Source organism: Lycorma delicatula, chromosome 8 (genome assembly GCF_047948215.1).
Source record: "Lycorma delicatula isolate Av1 chromosome 8, ASM4794821v1, whole genome shotgun sequence".
In the NCBI taxonomy this organism is placed as follows: Eukaryota; Metazoa; Arthropoda; class Insecta; order Hemiptera; family Fulgoridae; genus Lycorma; species Lycorma delicatula.
In genome coordinates, this window is record NC_134462.1 from 120,240,988 (window position 1) to 120,259,028 (window position 18,041).

An 18,041-nucleotide genomic window follows, 5' to 3' on the forward strand; every position below is an offset into this window, starting at 1 on the left:
CTTTAATCATAAATTTTGATCTCTCATATCATCAATTTAAATTAATGTTAACAAAATGGCCAGTAAACAGGAGCTGCTATAAAAAGGATGTTAACTGTTTGAAATTAATTTGAACTGTTTCAGGTATTTTTAAAAACTATAAAGCATACGCGTAAAAGAAATAAATAAGGCTACAAATTGTAGAACCTTTATAATATTTATTTTTTTCTCTCTTATTTGAATATTCAGTTTCAATTACAATCGCCCGAAAACGTTTGGCGATTCTTCTGGTTAATTTTCACAGAAAGAATCTACGAATTTAATCAAACAATAATTTATAGTTCTCGAAGTACATTTTATTCTTAGATTTCTCTCTTGAGGAGTCAATATGTGCATTTTGACTAGATTTCGAGCATCGCATTCATCATAATTCCTTTTCAGTTAACACTTCAATTACAATATTTTTAATTTTGTACTTCTAAGATAGGTATAAACACACCTTAGTAAAGGTATTACTTAGAAGTACATGCATAAATAAAAAAATATATTTCTTTCATCTATATTATATTTATTTTCCGTAGATCTTTGTTTTTCTGAACATATTTTGTGTGGGCGTGCGAATATCTGTATAACCTGATGACGAACCCTTCATTACATCAGCTGGTTTTTGTCGTAAGTCAGCTGAGTTAGTTATGCATTGGTGAAGTATTTGTTTGCTATTAACGTAAGTTGCAAGTTTAATTTTTATTTTTTCTATATTTTGTGATAATATTTTTATTTACGTGTTTGTATATCAATGTAAGATTTGTGTATGTTTATTTAAAAATTATATTTGCGTAGGTAGATTTGAAACTAATTTATCTGAAAGTTTGATACAGCTAATCTACCTTTAAATCAAGTACATATATATTTATTTTTAATTCGTTAATTAGTATATACTTTATACTTTTATTTTATATGTCGTTATTTTCCTTATTGTACCTACAACTTATATGATTGATTTATAATATTGACAATTTTGTTGTATTTGATGACCCAAGGTATATTATTTTAAACATTTGTAATTAAACTTGTGGAAAATAATTGTTTTCACCTAATTTTGCATTTAATTAATTTCATTATAAGCATCAGTTTTTTAAATTTACTATCTGTTCATTTAATTAATAATAGTTTTATGATTTAGATTTACTTACATGGTCTCTTAAAGTAGTAAATATCCTATAAATTCAGTTACCGTAACTGTTACTATATGTTTAATATTTTTATTTTATGGATTACTTAATCACTTTGTTTCTGTAGGTTATGCATTTTGTAAAAATTTATTTTAGTAAATCTTTATCATCAATTTTCATGGTTGTTAAGTGAAAAATAAAATTCTTGTATGATTTTATGTGTGTGTAATGTTTGTCAATTGTAGCACCTTCTTGAGAATCATCAGTTGTTTATTTCCATTGGTGTATTTTATAGGAGGTGTTTTACAATATTTGATTATTTTTCTTATTTGGAACAGCTTTAAATATATTTTCAGATGAAGTCCGAATCTTTCCCACCGCCAGAACAGCAAGGATCTGGTTTATTATCTCAAGAAGAAAATGAACAAGTATTTTCCCTTCTTGGTCACAGATGTCAGGTAATGTTTAAGTGTTTCTTTTTGTGTAACATATGAATGGTTTATCAGTTTAGATAGTGTTTAATTAAGTTATAAATGTATTGATTTAATGGTAGGCTTGCAGACCTCCAGCTCCTGCAGTTAAATTTTCCTGTTATTTAAATTATTTAAAGTATATTTTTTGGAGCGTAGCTTTATATGGAAGTGAAACTTGGACAAATGTAGTACCTAAGATGAAAAATTTAGAAGCTTTGTGAAACGTGGTGCTATAGGAGAATGTTAAAAATCAGATGGGTGGATTAAGTTATAAATGAAGAGGTGTTGCAGCAAATTAATGAAGAAAGAAGCATTTGGAAAAATATAGCTAAAAGAAGAGACAGACATAGGCCACATCTTAAATCATTCTGCAATACTCGCTTTGATATTGGAGGGACAGGTAGATGGGAAAAGTTGTACAGGCAGCAATGTTTGGAATATGTAAAACAAATTTTTAGGGATATAGGATGTAGGTATACCGAAATATGTTTGGTATACCGAAATGGAACAACTGGCACTACATAGGAATCTTGGAGAGCTGCATCAAACCAGTCAAATGACTGAAGAAAAAAAATTTTTTTAAAAATCTTTTTACATAAAGTAAAAAGTAAACCTTGTAACATACAAAACTAATGTTTATACAATTAATAATAGGTTGCTATGATTCTAACTTAAATATAAATCTTTAAACAAGGGATATAATTTTGCTTTTAAATCTTAAATCCATTATGTATAGATATGTGAAGATTAAGTTTTTAAAGAAATTTTTTCCCTAGTTGTATAATTTTTCAGATGTAAAAATTGTGTAATAAAATGTTATTTTTTAAATCAAGTTTCTCATTTTTTATATTTCCTTGATATTCTAAAGAATTTAATTATATACAGTGATGACACATAAACCATTTAGGTATGAATTTAAACTACTTTCAGATCTATGCACAATTAACTTTGTTTCTGGAAAAATTGTGATTTTCCCCCTTTTTTCATAAAATTATGAATAATATTTTACAATCTGTGTAGAACACACTTTTAGAATATGTAACATTTTAAACCAGGCATTTTTATTTGCAATACCAAAAAAAACTAGATTAGATTATGCTAAGTAAAAGTTTTCCTAATTTGGTAAGAAATTATAGTATTATAATTTGGTTTTATAATTATACTATTTCTTGGAATATTTACCTAACAGTAGACAAATTTATTAAATTATGCCCATGTGAAAAAACTCCATTATAAATAAATAAAAAATGAACCAGCTTAATTAATAAATTAATTTTAATAGAAATAATTTAGTTTATTCACTAACAATAAGTTTATAGGCTGAATGATTTTCAAGTAAAATCTATATTTCCATAAATTTGTATCAAATGTAGTTCGCTTCACCAGCTTATGAGATTTGACCTACTCAATGTAAAAACATCTACCTTATGGTAGATTTACCTTATTACCAAATAACTAATTTTCCTTCTGCAAATTTGAATTTTAATTTTGTTATGAAATAAATCCATTATGTAAACTTAAAAATAACAAATGGAAAAATTAATTTTTTTTATTATTAAAGACGCTAAAAATGCTTAAAATATGTATTAATTAAAAATAAAATAAACAGATTATTAATTCTAGTTTTAAATTATGATAAATACCAGTACCTATTATTTAAGTTATTATTACTATATATTACACTATTATTTAAAATTAAACTTTGAACAGTTTACATTGTAAATGTTATTGTATAATGTTTGTATTAATGTTGTAAGATAGCTGAGTATAATAACATTCACCAAATGTTAGCTCCCAACAAAAAATAAAATATGACAATAAAATGCTATAAAAATCAAAACAAAATCTGGAAGATTGTGCAAATCAAACAAAGATATCATAAATCGAATTAATATGAAAATGTAAATACATATCAAATAATGATTTATTATAAAAATTAGGTAGATTTTTTAGATGCATTTTTCATTAAAGAGGAAGTAGAATTGAGAACATTGATAATTATTTCATAAGAGTTTAAATTAAATTATAAATTTGCCATAAATATTTTATTTAATTATGTAAATAATTTATTAGTATAATAAATAAGTCAGGAGTAATTAATATAGTGACTATTGATAAACAATTAAAATAATAATTAGTAATACTAATGCACATGCACTTCATGTTTTTGAGAGTATTAATACGACTACGATAGGTAGGGTAATTTTCCAAGTTTTTGAATAGCTGGCATTTATTAAATAACAACTGATTTATCCACATAAATATGATTCATATATTGAATGTGTTGTAAATTAATTTTTTTATTTTATCTTGACATTTTACCCAAATTTTTAATCCCAGTATTTTGATATAAGTTTTATATAAATAACAAGAACTTCTTGTCAAAAAAAACAATATATTATTAACCTTTTTCAGTTAGTGGGTACCACTTTTTTTCTCTTTTCTTCCAAATCAGTGGGTATTTGCAGAGAAATTATAAATATAATCAACTCGCTAGTCTACATTAGCGAGCATAGGTTAAGTTTGGTTAGATTATAATTATAAGCAATAATGCCAATATTGGACCTCTGTCAGGTACATTTGGAAGACCCATGTTTTAATAAAATTGATGAATAGAAATAAAAAAATACAGAAGATTAATCCAAGATTGATTGTTAATATGGAAAATTGGTCTTTTTTTGGTCAAAATCTTATTTGGTTGTTGGTTTATTTGATTATTGTTATGTAAATGTAAAATGCGCATTTTTATTTTGGAAGAAAAAAAAATGGTACCTGCTTACCAAAAAAGACCCTGTATTATTACAGTGTATTAAACAAAAAATGTATCTCTTTATACAATTGTTATGTTTATATATATAACATTTGCCAGTACTTTGAGACAACATAATCTAAAGTGTTACATAATTTTTATTTTTCATTAAAAAATGTACTTTTTCCATCTTAAATAAACATTATTATTCATTTTCTCATGAACTCTAAAGAAGTTGCATAGAAAAAGGGGGAAAAAAGGTAGCGGTGCGATAACAAACAAGTAGCACTATTTTTTTTAAAAGCTTGGAATAGTGTAAAATGTTTTAATGTACAGTATTTGTAGAATTTCATACATATAAAATTATGATTTTATGAACGTATCTTTATCAATTATGACTGGTACAAAAATTAAAATACAGCTGTGAAATTGTGGAGACATTTTTTTACAAAAGTTCTTTCTACCAAGTACATCTTTTTTTGAGAGGACTGTAGTAATGAACTAGTCTCTGGATTTAGTAGTGTGAACACTAATTCAAAGTACATTAAAATAGTTCAAATAAACTACTATGTAGAAATTTTTTATTGTTGTGTGGTTCCATTTCTCTCAGATAAATATTCTGATAAAGAAGTGGAAAATTGTAACAGCAATTTTTATTCTAAAATTAATATTATGTTTCTTTTACAATTAATTTCAGACACTTGCTACAACTATTGTTCAACTATTTGTTACAATGGGACCTGATCATAATGAATGGGTTAAAAAAGATACTGGAGTATTATGTTTAGTTAAAGATAATCCTAAAAGATCTTATTTTTTCCGACTGTATTGTCTTTCTAGAAATCGTCTTGTATGGGAACATGAAATTTATAATGAAATTGATTATTTGGCTCCTAGACGGTTTCTTCATACATTTGAAGCAGAGGTAAGGTTTCATTCATTTTTAAAGTAAAACTGATTAGAGGTGTTATATAATACATGTATTCTAATTAGGTATTGTAATTATTCCTGTTGATGTTAAAATTACTTTTTTGTTATGTTACTTGGTTTATGCCAATATTTATTGTTATTACTTATTTATGAAGTTAATTTTTTGTTTTTAATAACTTATTGTAAGTTCATATTAAAACTAATTGTTATATTTTTATGTGTCTTTAGTAGAAATCTTTTCTATACATTGCTAAGAGGAGGAATATATTTTTGATTGATGTAGAAAACTGAATAAAGTTAGCCTATTTTCCCAATTTGTGTTTGTCCACCCATAATGTGAAAATTTATCTGCTGCTTGATGATTTAATGAATTTTTCCATTAATCTTTTCTGTACAAAAATCTTTTTAACATGAATAAATTTATTAAGTTACACATTTGTAAATATTTGTTTTATGTATTACTTGTATCTCTCAACATCGTTTTAACTTCTATACATCATCTGTTAACAAATGAATTACTTCCTTAACCCTAATGTATAACCCACTACTACTAATAAGAATTTTTTACTAGATTTTTCCCCTGATTTGTCTTAAAATAGACTTTTCATTGCAAACTTCTATCAATTTTTTAATTTCCAGTATTCTTCCAAATCTCTATATTTAAAAAAAATGTAAATTTCTGGCTCTCTTATTCATATTCTGCAGCTGTTGTTAAATCCAAAAATCTGAACAAATATAATTTTAAATTATATTTTAAACTTACTCCGAATAATTTGCAAAATTTATGCTTGATATATCCTTCTATGAATCATGAAACCTTGCCAATGATGAGGGGGCTTGACTGCTCAGTGTTACAGAATAGCTGGACTGAAGGTGCAACTATATCGAAGAGGTATCTGTTGAGAGCTAGACTAAGGAATGATTCCTGAAAGAGGGCAGGAGCTTTTTCAGTAGATGTTAAGGGCATAGGTCAGGAGGACTTAAACAGCCATTTTCACATTACTCAATCTTCTGAGTACTGTGCAGCTGAAAGCAATGGAAAACTACAACTGTTTTTTTTCCAAGAAAATGTAGCTGTCTGCATATTAATCTAACAAAGATTGAGGCGCTTTCCTTGGTAAAATATTCAGGAAGTAAACTACTACGAGTCTATTAATGGGCGGGGGGGGGGAATACTATGGAAGAGGTTACCAGGAAATTAAAAAATAACATTCAACGAGTCAGAGCATGGAATGTTAGAAGTTTAAAAAAAGTTGGTAGGTTAGAAAATTTAAAAAGGGGAATGGATAGATTTAAATGTAGATGTAGGAGGAATTATTGAGGTTTGGTAGGAAGAGGAAAGCGACTTTTATCCCGAGGAAAGTCTCGATATCCCGTAGCCTGTCGATAAAAGTGTGTGCAGCAAATACCATGTTTGTGAACAGCAAATACCTTTGCTGTTCACAAAAAACAATCCTAACAATTTATGAATGAAATTTAATACATTATCTCTTTCATTTGTAGTCTTACAGTAACACAACAAACCATTTATTGTTTTCATGTACTTTCCACACTGGAATTACTTGTAATGTCACCTTAATCACGTCGAATGTAATTCACTAGAAATTCGCTTCTTCACTGACCTCCTTGCAGACTGACATCTTACAGAACTCACATCCCACACACTCATCTCCCAGAACTCATTTCAACTGGTCTTTCCCAGAGTATTCGTACTCCTATCTTCTTTACCTGCGGGACCGGATCCAACTGGAAGCGTGAGAATGATCATGTGCCCTTACTCATTCTCATGAAATGCCTACGCCAGTCTAGAAACTCCTCCCGTGGAACAAACATCTGTTTACTTGTGTCAGTTGGGAGTATTACAAAAGACAATTGTTAAAAAGACCTGTTACCTCTATTAAAAGGGTTTCTTTTAGCTCTTTTATGGATTCCTGCCATTGTTATATTTTCTGCTACTTTCTTCTTAATTGGTAGGAATCTGTTACTCAGATCCATTATACTGGTCTTGTTACAATATGTTCTACGTATAAACATAGGTTTGGAAACACTTTGTTTTCGAGTTATGGCTAACGAGAGATTTCACCCAGATTTCAGCTCTCCTAATAAAAAAACCCTACTGTAATTTTTGGGACCCAAACTAAGGAATAAATTTGGTGGTTTCTTAACTAATTGGAGCTGGTAAATATGATTAAACGGTTCCCAGAATCATAACTCCTGTAGTTGATATCCGATGTAAAACACAAAATTTGGTGTTTGAAAACAAGTTTTTTTTTATGTTTGTAATACACTAACTTTGCTAACTGATTAATAAATGTGGAAGATTTAGTGACAAAACCTTTAGAGAATTTAATTCTGAGAAAATTAATGTAAGTACAGCCAATAAAAAGTAAATAAAAACTTTTAAAAATATGTTTTTATTGAAGTAAAACAGAGAAAAAATAGACAAAATCATATCATTCTGTACCTAAGAAACATCCCTTTTTAAAAACAAGAACACTAATTACTGAAAATAATTTTAATAGTAATACAAAGTTTATATATAAAACATAATTTTAGCTCTGTACATTTAATAATTTACACAGGTAATATGAAATGGTTCATAAAAAACTAAATTGAAATGTATGTTTCTTAGAAATATTTTTAAAAAAATGTATTGTATAGGTTGGCAATATTAACAGCTGGTCAATAATGGAAATTGTGTATTGTGTAATTCGTTTGAATCTCTTGTCATAAGTTATTATACAATAAAGGAAGTCTAGTGTTATCATATCATACTGTAAAAATGCTGTTTCATTTTCTAATGAGGAATATGCCAAGATAATTTTTGTTTATGGGTTTTGTAACAGAAATTCTGAAGCTTCTCGACATGAATATCAGGAGAGATTTCCTGTGAGGCAAATTCCAAATATAAAAACTTTTTCTTTGGTTAATCGGCATTTACAGTGACAGTGTCATTTCCAACATGTTTGTTTTCTGTTGAACACCACGCAAATCATTGTGTTAATGATGAACATCATATGATTGAGCGTAGCCCAGGCACTAGTTCAAGACAAATTTCATGTCGCACTGGTTTGTTAAAAACCAAGTGCGACAAACTGATATGACAAAACCAGTTAGTGTCGCATATCCTATGGAAAGAAGATCTTTATCCTTTCTGCCTGCAGAAAGTTCAAAATTTGCAGCCATCAGATTAACCCCCAGCAGTTAAACTTCTATCATTGACTTCTAGAAATGCTGATACGGTAAATTAAATTTTATTTACTGATGAAGCCACTTTTACAAAAAACGGAGTCTTCAATTCTAAAAGTAGCCATTTAGGGAGCAAAGACGATCCACATGGTAGTGTGGAAACTCCCAACATATATTTCAATTAATATTTAGTGTGGCATTGTTTATGACAAAAATTCTGGGACCATTTGGGATGGAAAGCGACCGGAAATATTTATGTCAAGTCAGAGGTGGTGTACATTGTAAAGGAGGGAATTTTGAACAATTACTGTAACTAAGGTTTCTTATTCTATTACCATTTATACCATTTCATGTATTTTATATTTTTGTTTTATTATGTTAAGAATAGTGTTTATTAGGTACAGATAGAATAATACCATTTTCTTTCTGTTTTTCCTCAATAAAAAACCGATTGTTAAAAGTTTTTATTTACTTTTTACAGGCTGTATTCACATTAATTTTCCCAGAATTAAATTCTGTATAAGTTTTGTTTTAAATCTTCTGCATTTATTTGACATTTAAAAGCTATTGTACTACAAACCTAAAAAAAAATAGTTTTTGTTCACTTAATTTTGTGTTTTACATTGGATATCTTAAAAACTACTGGAGATACAGTTCTGGGACCTGTTTTATCCTATTTCCTAGCTAAAATTACATAAGAAACTATCAACTTCAGCTGAAATCCAGGCAAAATCTCTTGCTAGTTGTGACTTGAAAACAAAGTGTTTCCAAACTTATGTTTATATGAATGTTTTTCATTATTTTCGTTAGAAGAACATGTCCTGCTTCTCCGTGGGATACCCTATATATTTGTTTTTCTCCTATAGCATTACAAATCTGGTGGTGAATCCTGTTGATGAAAGATTCCATGATTTTATGTTATGTTGCAAGTGAGTAGTCATTGAGTTCGGTTATATGATAAGCTTTGATCCTAACTTTATGGCCTTAAGTTACACCATGTCCATTTTTGATTTAAGCAGAGTTTTTCATAATATTGCGATAATTTTCGTGCTCATTTTCCTTTTCTATATTTTTTTTTTTACAAATATCTTTTCTCATTTTATTTTGAATTTGATTTACATACCTAAAGGTATTTAAAAACTTTTCGATCCCAAACAATGGGAAACATAAGCAAATTTTGGTCTGAGATGATTGCCAGAGATGATCAAAAACAGTTCAGTGCTGAAAATTACCAAAGGTGATAAAGGATGGGAATAGAGTAAGAGTGCAAGCGAAGTGTTTGACCATTTAGATGATAACAAGAAATTAAGAAACTGGGTGATAACAAAAGTTGACATCAAGAAATTAATGTGTAAAATAGAAACATTAATAGTTGAAAATAGAATCTTAAAAAAAGATGAAGCATAATGTAGAAATGGTGTATAGGCTAAATGACTTTGAGAATCAAAATCATAATTTGATTATTAGGAGTGTAAAGTACGATGGAAAAGTTGACTTTATAAAAAAGCTAATTAAAGATTTTTGTGCCCCCATGAACACAAGATTATGGCATGAGATGATATATTCACAAATAGAGTGTGCCTTTGGGCTATCATCATACAGAAAATTGTGGTATAAATCACATAATCTTAGAAAATTGAAAAGGTCTTACATCATGCATAGAGATCTGTCTTATGAGAAGAAAACTATTTTGTTGTAAAAAAGTTATTAAAAAGGTCGCCACAGATAAACATGTGCTGGTTATTCAAGGTTGATTGGCTGTATAGGAATGCAATTTTATCTTGAATAGAAATCTGCTAATGGTGAAAGATGGATAAGGTATCCAAACACTATTATACCTATTGTGGAAAAATATAATGAAGATGGTGAAGATTTGTCATGAAAAAGAACAAAATTGTGATTGGCTGAAAGTCATCTGTTAGAAAAATAATAACGATATTAATAATATAAATTAAATTTAAAGTAGTTCTTTCATTCTCTTAAATTTAGGGAGGAAGAATACGTAAATTTCATTTGTTTATTTCTGGTAGAAAGTGACTTTTTAATTAGGAAATCTGTTGTTTATTGTCTGAAAAAGTGACTTTTTGAATTTGATCGATTTCTTTGATGATAACAGATGCAGTAAAATATGTATTTTCGTTGGAATTGTAATTCAAGAATAACTGACTACTAACACTGGCCAAAAGAGATGAAGAGTGTGGTAAATATTGCAGTGAAGGTTTTTAAAGATTTTATCCATTAATTAGAAAGGTATATGCTTGTTGAATATACTTTAAAATAATTTAAAAGTTTTAAATGACCGATCTGATAAGAATAAGAGGAAGGGCATACAAGTTAGTTAACATTGGTCTTCCTAATCTAAACTAATACTTAAGTGTCATGGTAGATTGTTAGATAGTGATAAGGAATTTACAGTAGAATCTGAAATATTTTTCACCTACATACCATTGCAGCTAGTGATGTCAGGGCAGGAAGACAATGATGATTGTGATGAATCCCAATGACAATGATGAATCAAGAGGTATGATTCAGTCAGCTTTTGCCTAAATTAAGATGGGGAAATAAAAAAATCAAATATTGATGAGGTACTTACTGTAAGTAAGACAAGTATGTTATGGTTTGAATGAACTGCCTCAAAATATGAATGGGTTATTCAAATGTTTAGTAATTATTATTTATGAGGGAGTTGGGTTTAATTATGCTTCTGATAGTGAAAGGTAAAAGGGTTGTTGGCCTGGATTAGGAAAGCAGATGTTTGATAATGAATGTCAGGTGGTAAAATGAAAGTGTTTAGGATGTTAACTCTTTATTAAAAACTGACATCCATAAGCAGTGCATAGGAGCAATTGCATATGTTGTGAATGAGTGAGTGTAAATTACTTTGTCAGAGAATGAAGTTTATGATTTATTATAATATTATACAATGCTTTAAGGGTGCTTGCTATAGATTCAAAGAATTTTGGAATCTGTGAAAGTAAATAGATTTAGAAGGATTACTGGAGGTCCTGAAAAAAGGCTATAGTGAACAAAACTGGGAAAAGAGAATTTCCTAATGAATTTTTTTAAAGAAATGCCAGTCAGATTTTAAATTCATTAAATAGCTATTTTAATAAAAATATTTTAACCGCAGGTATATTTTGATAATTTTCCATAAATTCATAGTATTCCCAATCTCTGAAGAAGGTGGACATAGCATAGTAAATAATTATTGGGTTATTTTTTTCTGGAAGTCATAGGTAAATTGTTAAATTGAAAAATTGGTAATTAGATTCGAAAGATGATTCAACAATATCAAATACTTAATGAAAATCAACCTTGGTTTTAAAAATAGTACTCCGAGAATGATAATATTTTCAATTTAGTTAATTATATATGTTTAAAACTGAAAACTAAAGAGAAAATGTTTTTTTTTTGTATTCAGTCATTTGACTGGTTTGATGCAGCTCTCCAAGATTCCCTATCTAGTGCTAGTCGTTTCATTTCAGTATACCCCCTACATCCTACATCCCTAACAATTTGTTTTACATATTCCAAACGTGGCCTGCCTACACAATTTTTTCCTTCTACCCGTCCTTCCAATATTAAAGCGACTATTCCAGGATGCCTTAGTATGTGGCCTATTAGTCTGTCTCTTCTTTTAACTATATTTTTCCAAATGCTTCTTTCTTCATCTATTTGCCGCAATACCTCTTCATTTGTCACTTTATCCACCCATCTGATTTTTAACATTCTCCTATAGCACCACATTTCAAAAGCTTCTAATCTTTTCTTCTCAGATACTCCGATTGTCCAAGCTTAACTTCCATATAAAGCGACACTCAAAACATATACTTTCAAAAATTTTTTCCTGACATTTAAATTAATTTTTGATGCAAACAAATTATATTTCTGACTGAAGGCTCGTTTTGCTTGTGCTATTCGGCATTTTATATCGCTCCTGCTTCGTCCATCTTTAGTAATTCTACTTCCCAAATAACAAAATTCTTCTACCTATATAATCTTTTCTCCTCCTATTTTCACATTCATTAGTCCATCTTTGTTATTTCTAATACATTTCATTACTTTTGTTTTGTACTTGTTTATTTTCATGCGATAGTTCTTGCGTAGGACTTCATCTATGCCTTTCATTGTTTCTTCTAAATCCTTTTTACTGTCTGCAAGAATTACTATATCATCAGCAAATCGTAGCATCTTTATCTTTTCACCTTGTACTGTTACTCCGAATCTAAATTGTTCTTTAACATCATTAACTGCTAGTTCCATGTAAAGATTAAAAAGTAACGGGATAGGGAACATCCTTGTCGGACTCCCTTTCTTATTACGGCTTCTTTCTTATGTTCTTCAATTACTACTTTTGCTGTTTGGTTCCTGTACATGTTAGGAATTGTTCTTCTATCTCTGTATTTGAACCCTAATTTTTTTTAAATGCTGAACATTTTATTCCAGTCTACGTTATCGAATGCCTTTTCTAGGTCTATAAACACCAAGTATGTTGGTTTGTTTTTCTTTAATCTTCCTTCTACTATTAATCTGAGCCCTAAAATTGCTTTCCTTGTCCCTATACTTTCCCTGAAACCAAATTGGTCTTCTCCTAACACTTCTTCCACTCTCCTTTCAATTCTTCTGTATAGAATTCTAGTTAAGATTTTTGATGCATCACTAGTTAAACTAATTGTTCTGTATTCTCCACATTTATCTGCCCCTGCTTTCTTTGGTATCATGACTATAACACTTTTTTTGAAGTCTGACGTGATTTCCTCTTTTTCATAAATATTACACACCAGTTTGTATAATCTATCAATTGCTTCCTCACCAATAATGCGCAGTAATTCTACAGGTATTCTGTCTATTCCAGGAGCCTTTCTGCCATTCAAATCTTTTAATGTTCTCTTAAATTCAGATCTCAGTATTGTTTCTCCCCTTTCATCCTTTTCAACTTCCTCTTCTTTGTCTATAACACCATTTTTTAATTAATTTCCTTCGTATAACTATTCAATATATTCCACCCACCTATCGACTGTGCCTTTTGTATTATAAATTGGTGTACCATCTTTGTTTAACACATTATTAGATTTTAATTTATGTACCCCAAAGATTTCCTTAACTTTCCTGTATGCTCTGTCTATTTTACCAATGTTCATTTCTCTTTCCACTTCTGAACATTTTTTTTTTAATCCACTCTTCTTTCGCTAGTTTGCACTTCCTGTTTATAGTATTTCTTAATTGTCGATAGCTACTTTTACTTTCTTCATCAGTAGCATTATTATATTTTCTACATTCATGCATCAGCTGCAATATATCATCTGAAATTCATCCAGTTCTACCAGTTCTCTTTGTTCCGCCTAAGTTCGCTTCTGCTGATTTAATAATTTCCTTTTTAACATTCTTTCCCATTCTTCTTCTACATTTTCTACCTTATCTTTTTTACTCAGACCTCTTGCGATGTCCTCCTCAAAAATCTTCTTTACCTCCTCTTCCTCAAGCTTCTCTTAATTCCACCAATTCATCTGACACCTTTTCTCTAGGTTTTTAAACCCCAATCTACATTTCATTATCACCAAATTATGGTCGCTATCAATGTCTGCTCCAGGGTAAGTTTTGCAGTCAACGAGTTGATTCCTAAATCTTTGCTTAACCTTTTCTGATACCTTGCAGTATCGCTTGGCTTTTTCCAAGTGTATATTCTTCTATTATAATTTTTAAATTGGGTGTTGGCAATTACTAAATTATACTTTGTGCAAAACTCTATAAGTCTGTCCCCTCTTTCATTCCTTTTGCCCAGCCCATATTCACCTACTATATTTCCTTCCTTGCCTTTTCCAATGCTTGCATTCCAATCTCCAACTATTATTAAATTGTCATCTCCTTTTACGTGTTTAATTGCTTCATCAATCTCTTCGTATACACACTCTACCTCATCATCATCATGGGCGCTTGTAGGCATATAGACGTTAACAATCGTTGTCGGTTTAGGTTTTGATTTTATCCTTATTACAATGATTCTATCGCTATGCGTTTTGAAATATTCTACTCTCTTCCCTATCTTCTTGTTCATTATGAAACCTACTCCTGCCTGCCCATTATTTGAAGCTGAGTTTTTTATTCTAAAATCACCTGACCAAAAGTCGCCTTCCTCTTCCCACCAAACCTCACTAAATCCTACTACATCCACATTTATCGTCCATTGGCCAAGGCCGACGTAGGATCCTATCGCAGACAGTATAGAATGCCCGGCAGCAAAATTGTTCAGATATCAATTCCACCTCCTCTTTGTGCTCCATGCACATTTGCCCATTCCAACTCCTGCAAGGCAGCTGCGCACTCGCGTCACATTTCTCCTATCCGTTTCTCCTATCTATTTCTCTTTTTAAATTTTTCACCCTACCAACCTTTTTTAAACTTCTAACATTCCACGCTCCGACTCGTAGAATGTTATTTTTTAATTTTCTGGTGACCCCCTCCTTAGTAGTCCCCACCCGAAGATCCGAACGGGGGACTAGTTTACCTCCGGAATATTTTACCAAGGAAGGCGCCTCCATCATTGCTATATGAAAATGCAGAGAGCCACATTTTCTTGGAAAAAAAGCAGCTGTAGTTTTCCATTGCTTTCAGCTGTGCAGTACTCAGAGGACTGAGTGATGTTGATATGGCCGTTTAAGTCATCTTGACTCACTTTCAGCATGAAAGCCTGAAAGAGGGCTGCTGCCCTCTTTCAGGAATCATTCCTTAGTCTGGCTCTCAACAGATACCTCTCCGATATGGTTGCACCTTCAGTCCAGCTACTTTGTATCACTGAGTACTCAAACCCCCTCACCAACGGCAAGGTCTCATGATTCATAGAGGAGGAGAAAATGTTTATGCTTGATTTATAGATTTTAAAACTGTTTTTATACCATTGCATTCCTGATAAAGGACAATGTTATAACAATATGCACTCTTTTGCAAGTTGTATAACTTAACAATATTTTTTGGAATTTATTGAAATATAAAAATCACCTTCGATTTTCACCTTGGAATCACCTTGGCGCATCATGAGTTTTATGTAAGGTTATCAGAAATCGGTTAAGATGTATTAAAATCTATTATGGTGTAAAACAGGACTGTCTGTTGTCAGCTCTCATTTTTTCATTATTTTTGGTTTTGTGAAAGATGATTTGGAAGGTTATTATTTGTTTTATGTATAGTCACATCAACAATTTAAGTCATTAGCAATGGGAGTGCCTACACAGGAGTGTAGGCGCAGGTATGGGTATAAGTACTTTTTTGAATTAGAATTTTTCCATTGTTTAATATTTAAAAAAAAGTATGAGGTTTGCCGAAGGGTGCTCATATTATATTTTTTTAAAACAGAATCAGATTTGAGCTGGAAATTTTTCTGAAATCTTCCCAAAATTAATCCTTAGAACATGTTATTAATAAGATGTATTTAAAATTTTTAAAACATAATTAATTCAATTCTGGAAATGATTTAATTGTACGTACATGAACATTTTTTTTAGGATTATATCACAGCTTTCAATTTTGCCAGTGAAGATGAGGCTGACTGGTTACGCGGTGTGCTTTTAAAAAAGAGGGAAGAAAAGAAACAGAGACGAGGTAAACCTTTAATTTTAGATTTTTCATGATTTATTTTTAAGCCATATCGGTTGATATTTCAGTTTCAGAAAAGAAAGATATTGTTCTGCTTTCAAAGCCATAAACATAAAAGGTCACAAGATATTCTGGTATAGAAAAAACATGCATCAATATACAAGACCAAGATTTAGATGAATACTTAAGTACTGCAATGGATATACTAGACGTACATGAAATTACAGATATACAGTACAGTATTTTGGAAAACTTAAGTACTTCTATAACAAAATTATTCAAATTCTTATTGAAGAGTTGAAGTCTCTTTGTGTGGTGTTTATCCACAGAGACATGATCTACTTTCCATTCTCCTTTAGTTTAGTCTGAATTTATTTTATTGTACTATCATTAGACAAAATTATAAAATAAGGACAGTACTTAAAAAATGAAAAAAACACGAGTTATTACTGATTTTGATAAAGTAATTTTTGAAAATTCCCCCAAAAAATGAATAATTATTGTAAAATATGAAATATTGAATATATCAATACAGAAATAAAAAAAAAATGTAAACTGATTGCAGAAAAAAGGTGAGAGATGGAGAGAAGAATTTTTTTGTCAAAGATAGTTTTAAAATAAGTTAATATTTCAAAAGAAATTAATGAAAAAAAATTGAAAAATAAATCATGTTTTTTTTATAATATGAATTTTAAATTTGTAAATAAAAATACAAAAAAAAAATACTTTCAATTCTCAAAAATAAAGTGAGTGTTTAAAAAATTACTTAATCCCATTGAAAAAAAGTACTAGCAGAAACTAGAAATGACTGTTGTATGATATACAGTTTTACCCTAGTAAGAAAACTTTCATACTGATAGTCAAGAAGCCACAACATTCATACCCTTTGAATTGAAAGTGATTTCTGCTTCTTAATGCATATCCACATAATCCGTTAAACATATTTATTGTAGTAAATGTATGGATCCATGTGACCTTCAGCACAAGTGCATGAAGGTGGTAAGTTGTGTGTTATTAATTGATTATTATTGATTCTATTTATTTTTTTATAATTTAATAATCTTTTATTCACAGTGAGGATTTCAATAATTTTATCTAAATGAAGCTTTTTTTTAATTATCAAAAATAAAGCCACTGGAGCAAAAAATCTTAAAAATTCTAATAAAACTCCATTCTTAAAAGTTCAAAATTTGTCTTTTTTAGGTTGATTTTGAACAATGTTACACAGTTTCTATGTCAACATGTTCGTTTAGTCAAATATGAATTTGTTTGACAGATACACAATCTTGTTAATAAATAACCAACTATTTTTTTATTTTTATTGTAAATTAGTCAAGTTTTTTTTCTTCAAATGAAAAAACAAACTCATAGTTTCAGGACGAGAATAAATTTCAACGCCTTCTTTAAGAATAAGGGTAATATTTCTATAGAAGTTTTCCAAAGTAGTGTAATGTGTGTCTGTAATTCCATGTAGGTCTAGTATGACCATTGCCGTACTTAAGTATTCATTTGAAAATCTTGGTCTTTTATGTAAATTGATGCATATTTTTTGTATATCAGAATATCTTGTGACCTTTTATGTTTATGGCTTTGAAAGCAGAATAGTATCTTTCTTTTCTGAAACTGAAAGGAATTTTGCATACTTCTGTATTAACAGGGGCTACTCGATTTTGATTTTTACTGTTTTCTGATGACAGTGTATGTTATTTACTAAGTAAATAATCTTTTTTTATTAATAAGTTGTATATAATTTGAATATTTAATGTTAAATTAGACAAGATTAACGAGCAATAGGTTATGTTTCGTTAGGTCAGATTAGGTAACATATGTAGCCCACCGAGCTGGTCTAGTGGTTAACTTATCATTGCATATCAGCTCGTTTTTTGAAGTCCAGACTCTAAGATTCAAATCCTAGTAAATGCAGTTTATACGGATTTGATTACTAGATTGTGGATACCG

The 18,041-nt window shown here is 29.7% G+C and overlaps 1 protein-coding gene across 1 annotated transcript in view; it reads left to right on the plus strand.

Moving 5' to 3' along the window:
• Positions 1 to 581: 581 nt before the first annotated feature.
• LOC142328762 (actin nucleation-promoting factor WASL-like) overlaps positions 582 to 18,041 on the plus strand; it is a 61,630-nt gene continuing 44,170 nt past the window's right edge. The window contains exons 1-4 of the mRNA XM_075372784.1: positions 582 to 703; positions 1,508 to 1,609; positions 5,071 to 5,298; positions 15,992 to 16,088. Coding sequence (XP_075228899.1) covers positions 1,508 to 1,609; positions 5,071 to 5,298; positions 15,992 to 16,088 — 427 coding nt within the window. The 5' untranslated portion in view covers positions 582 to 703. The remainder of the gene's footprint in view (positions 704 to 1,507; positions 1,610 to 5,070; positions 5,299 to 15,991; positions 16,089 to 18,041) is intronic.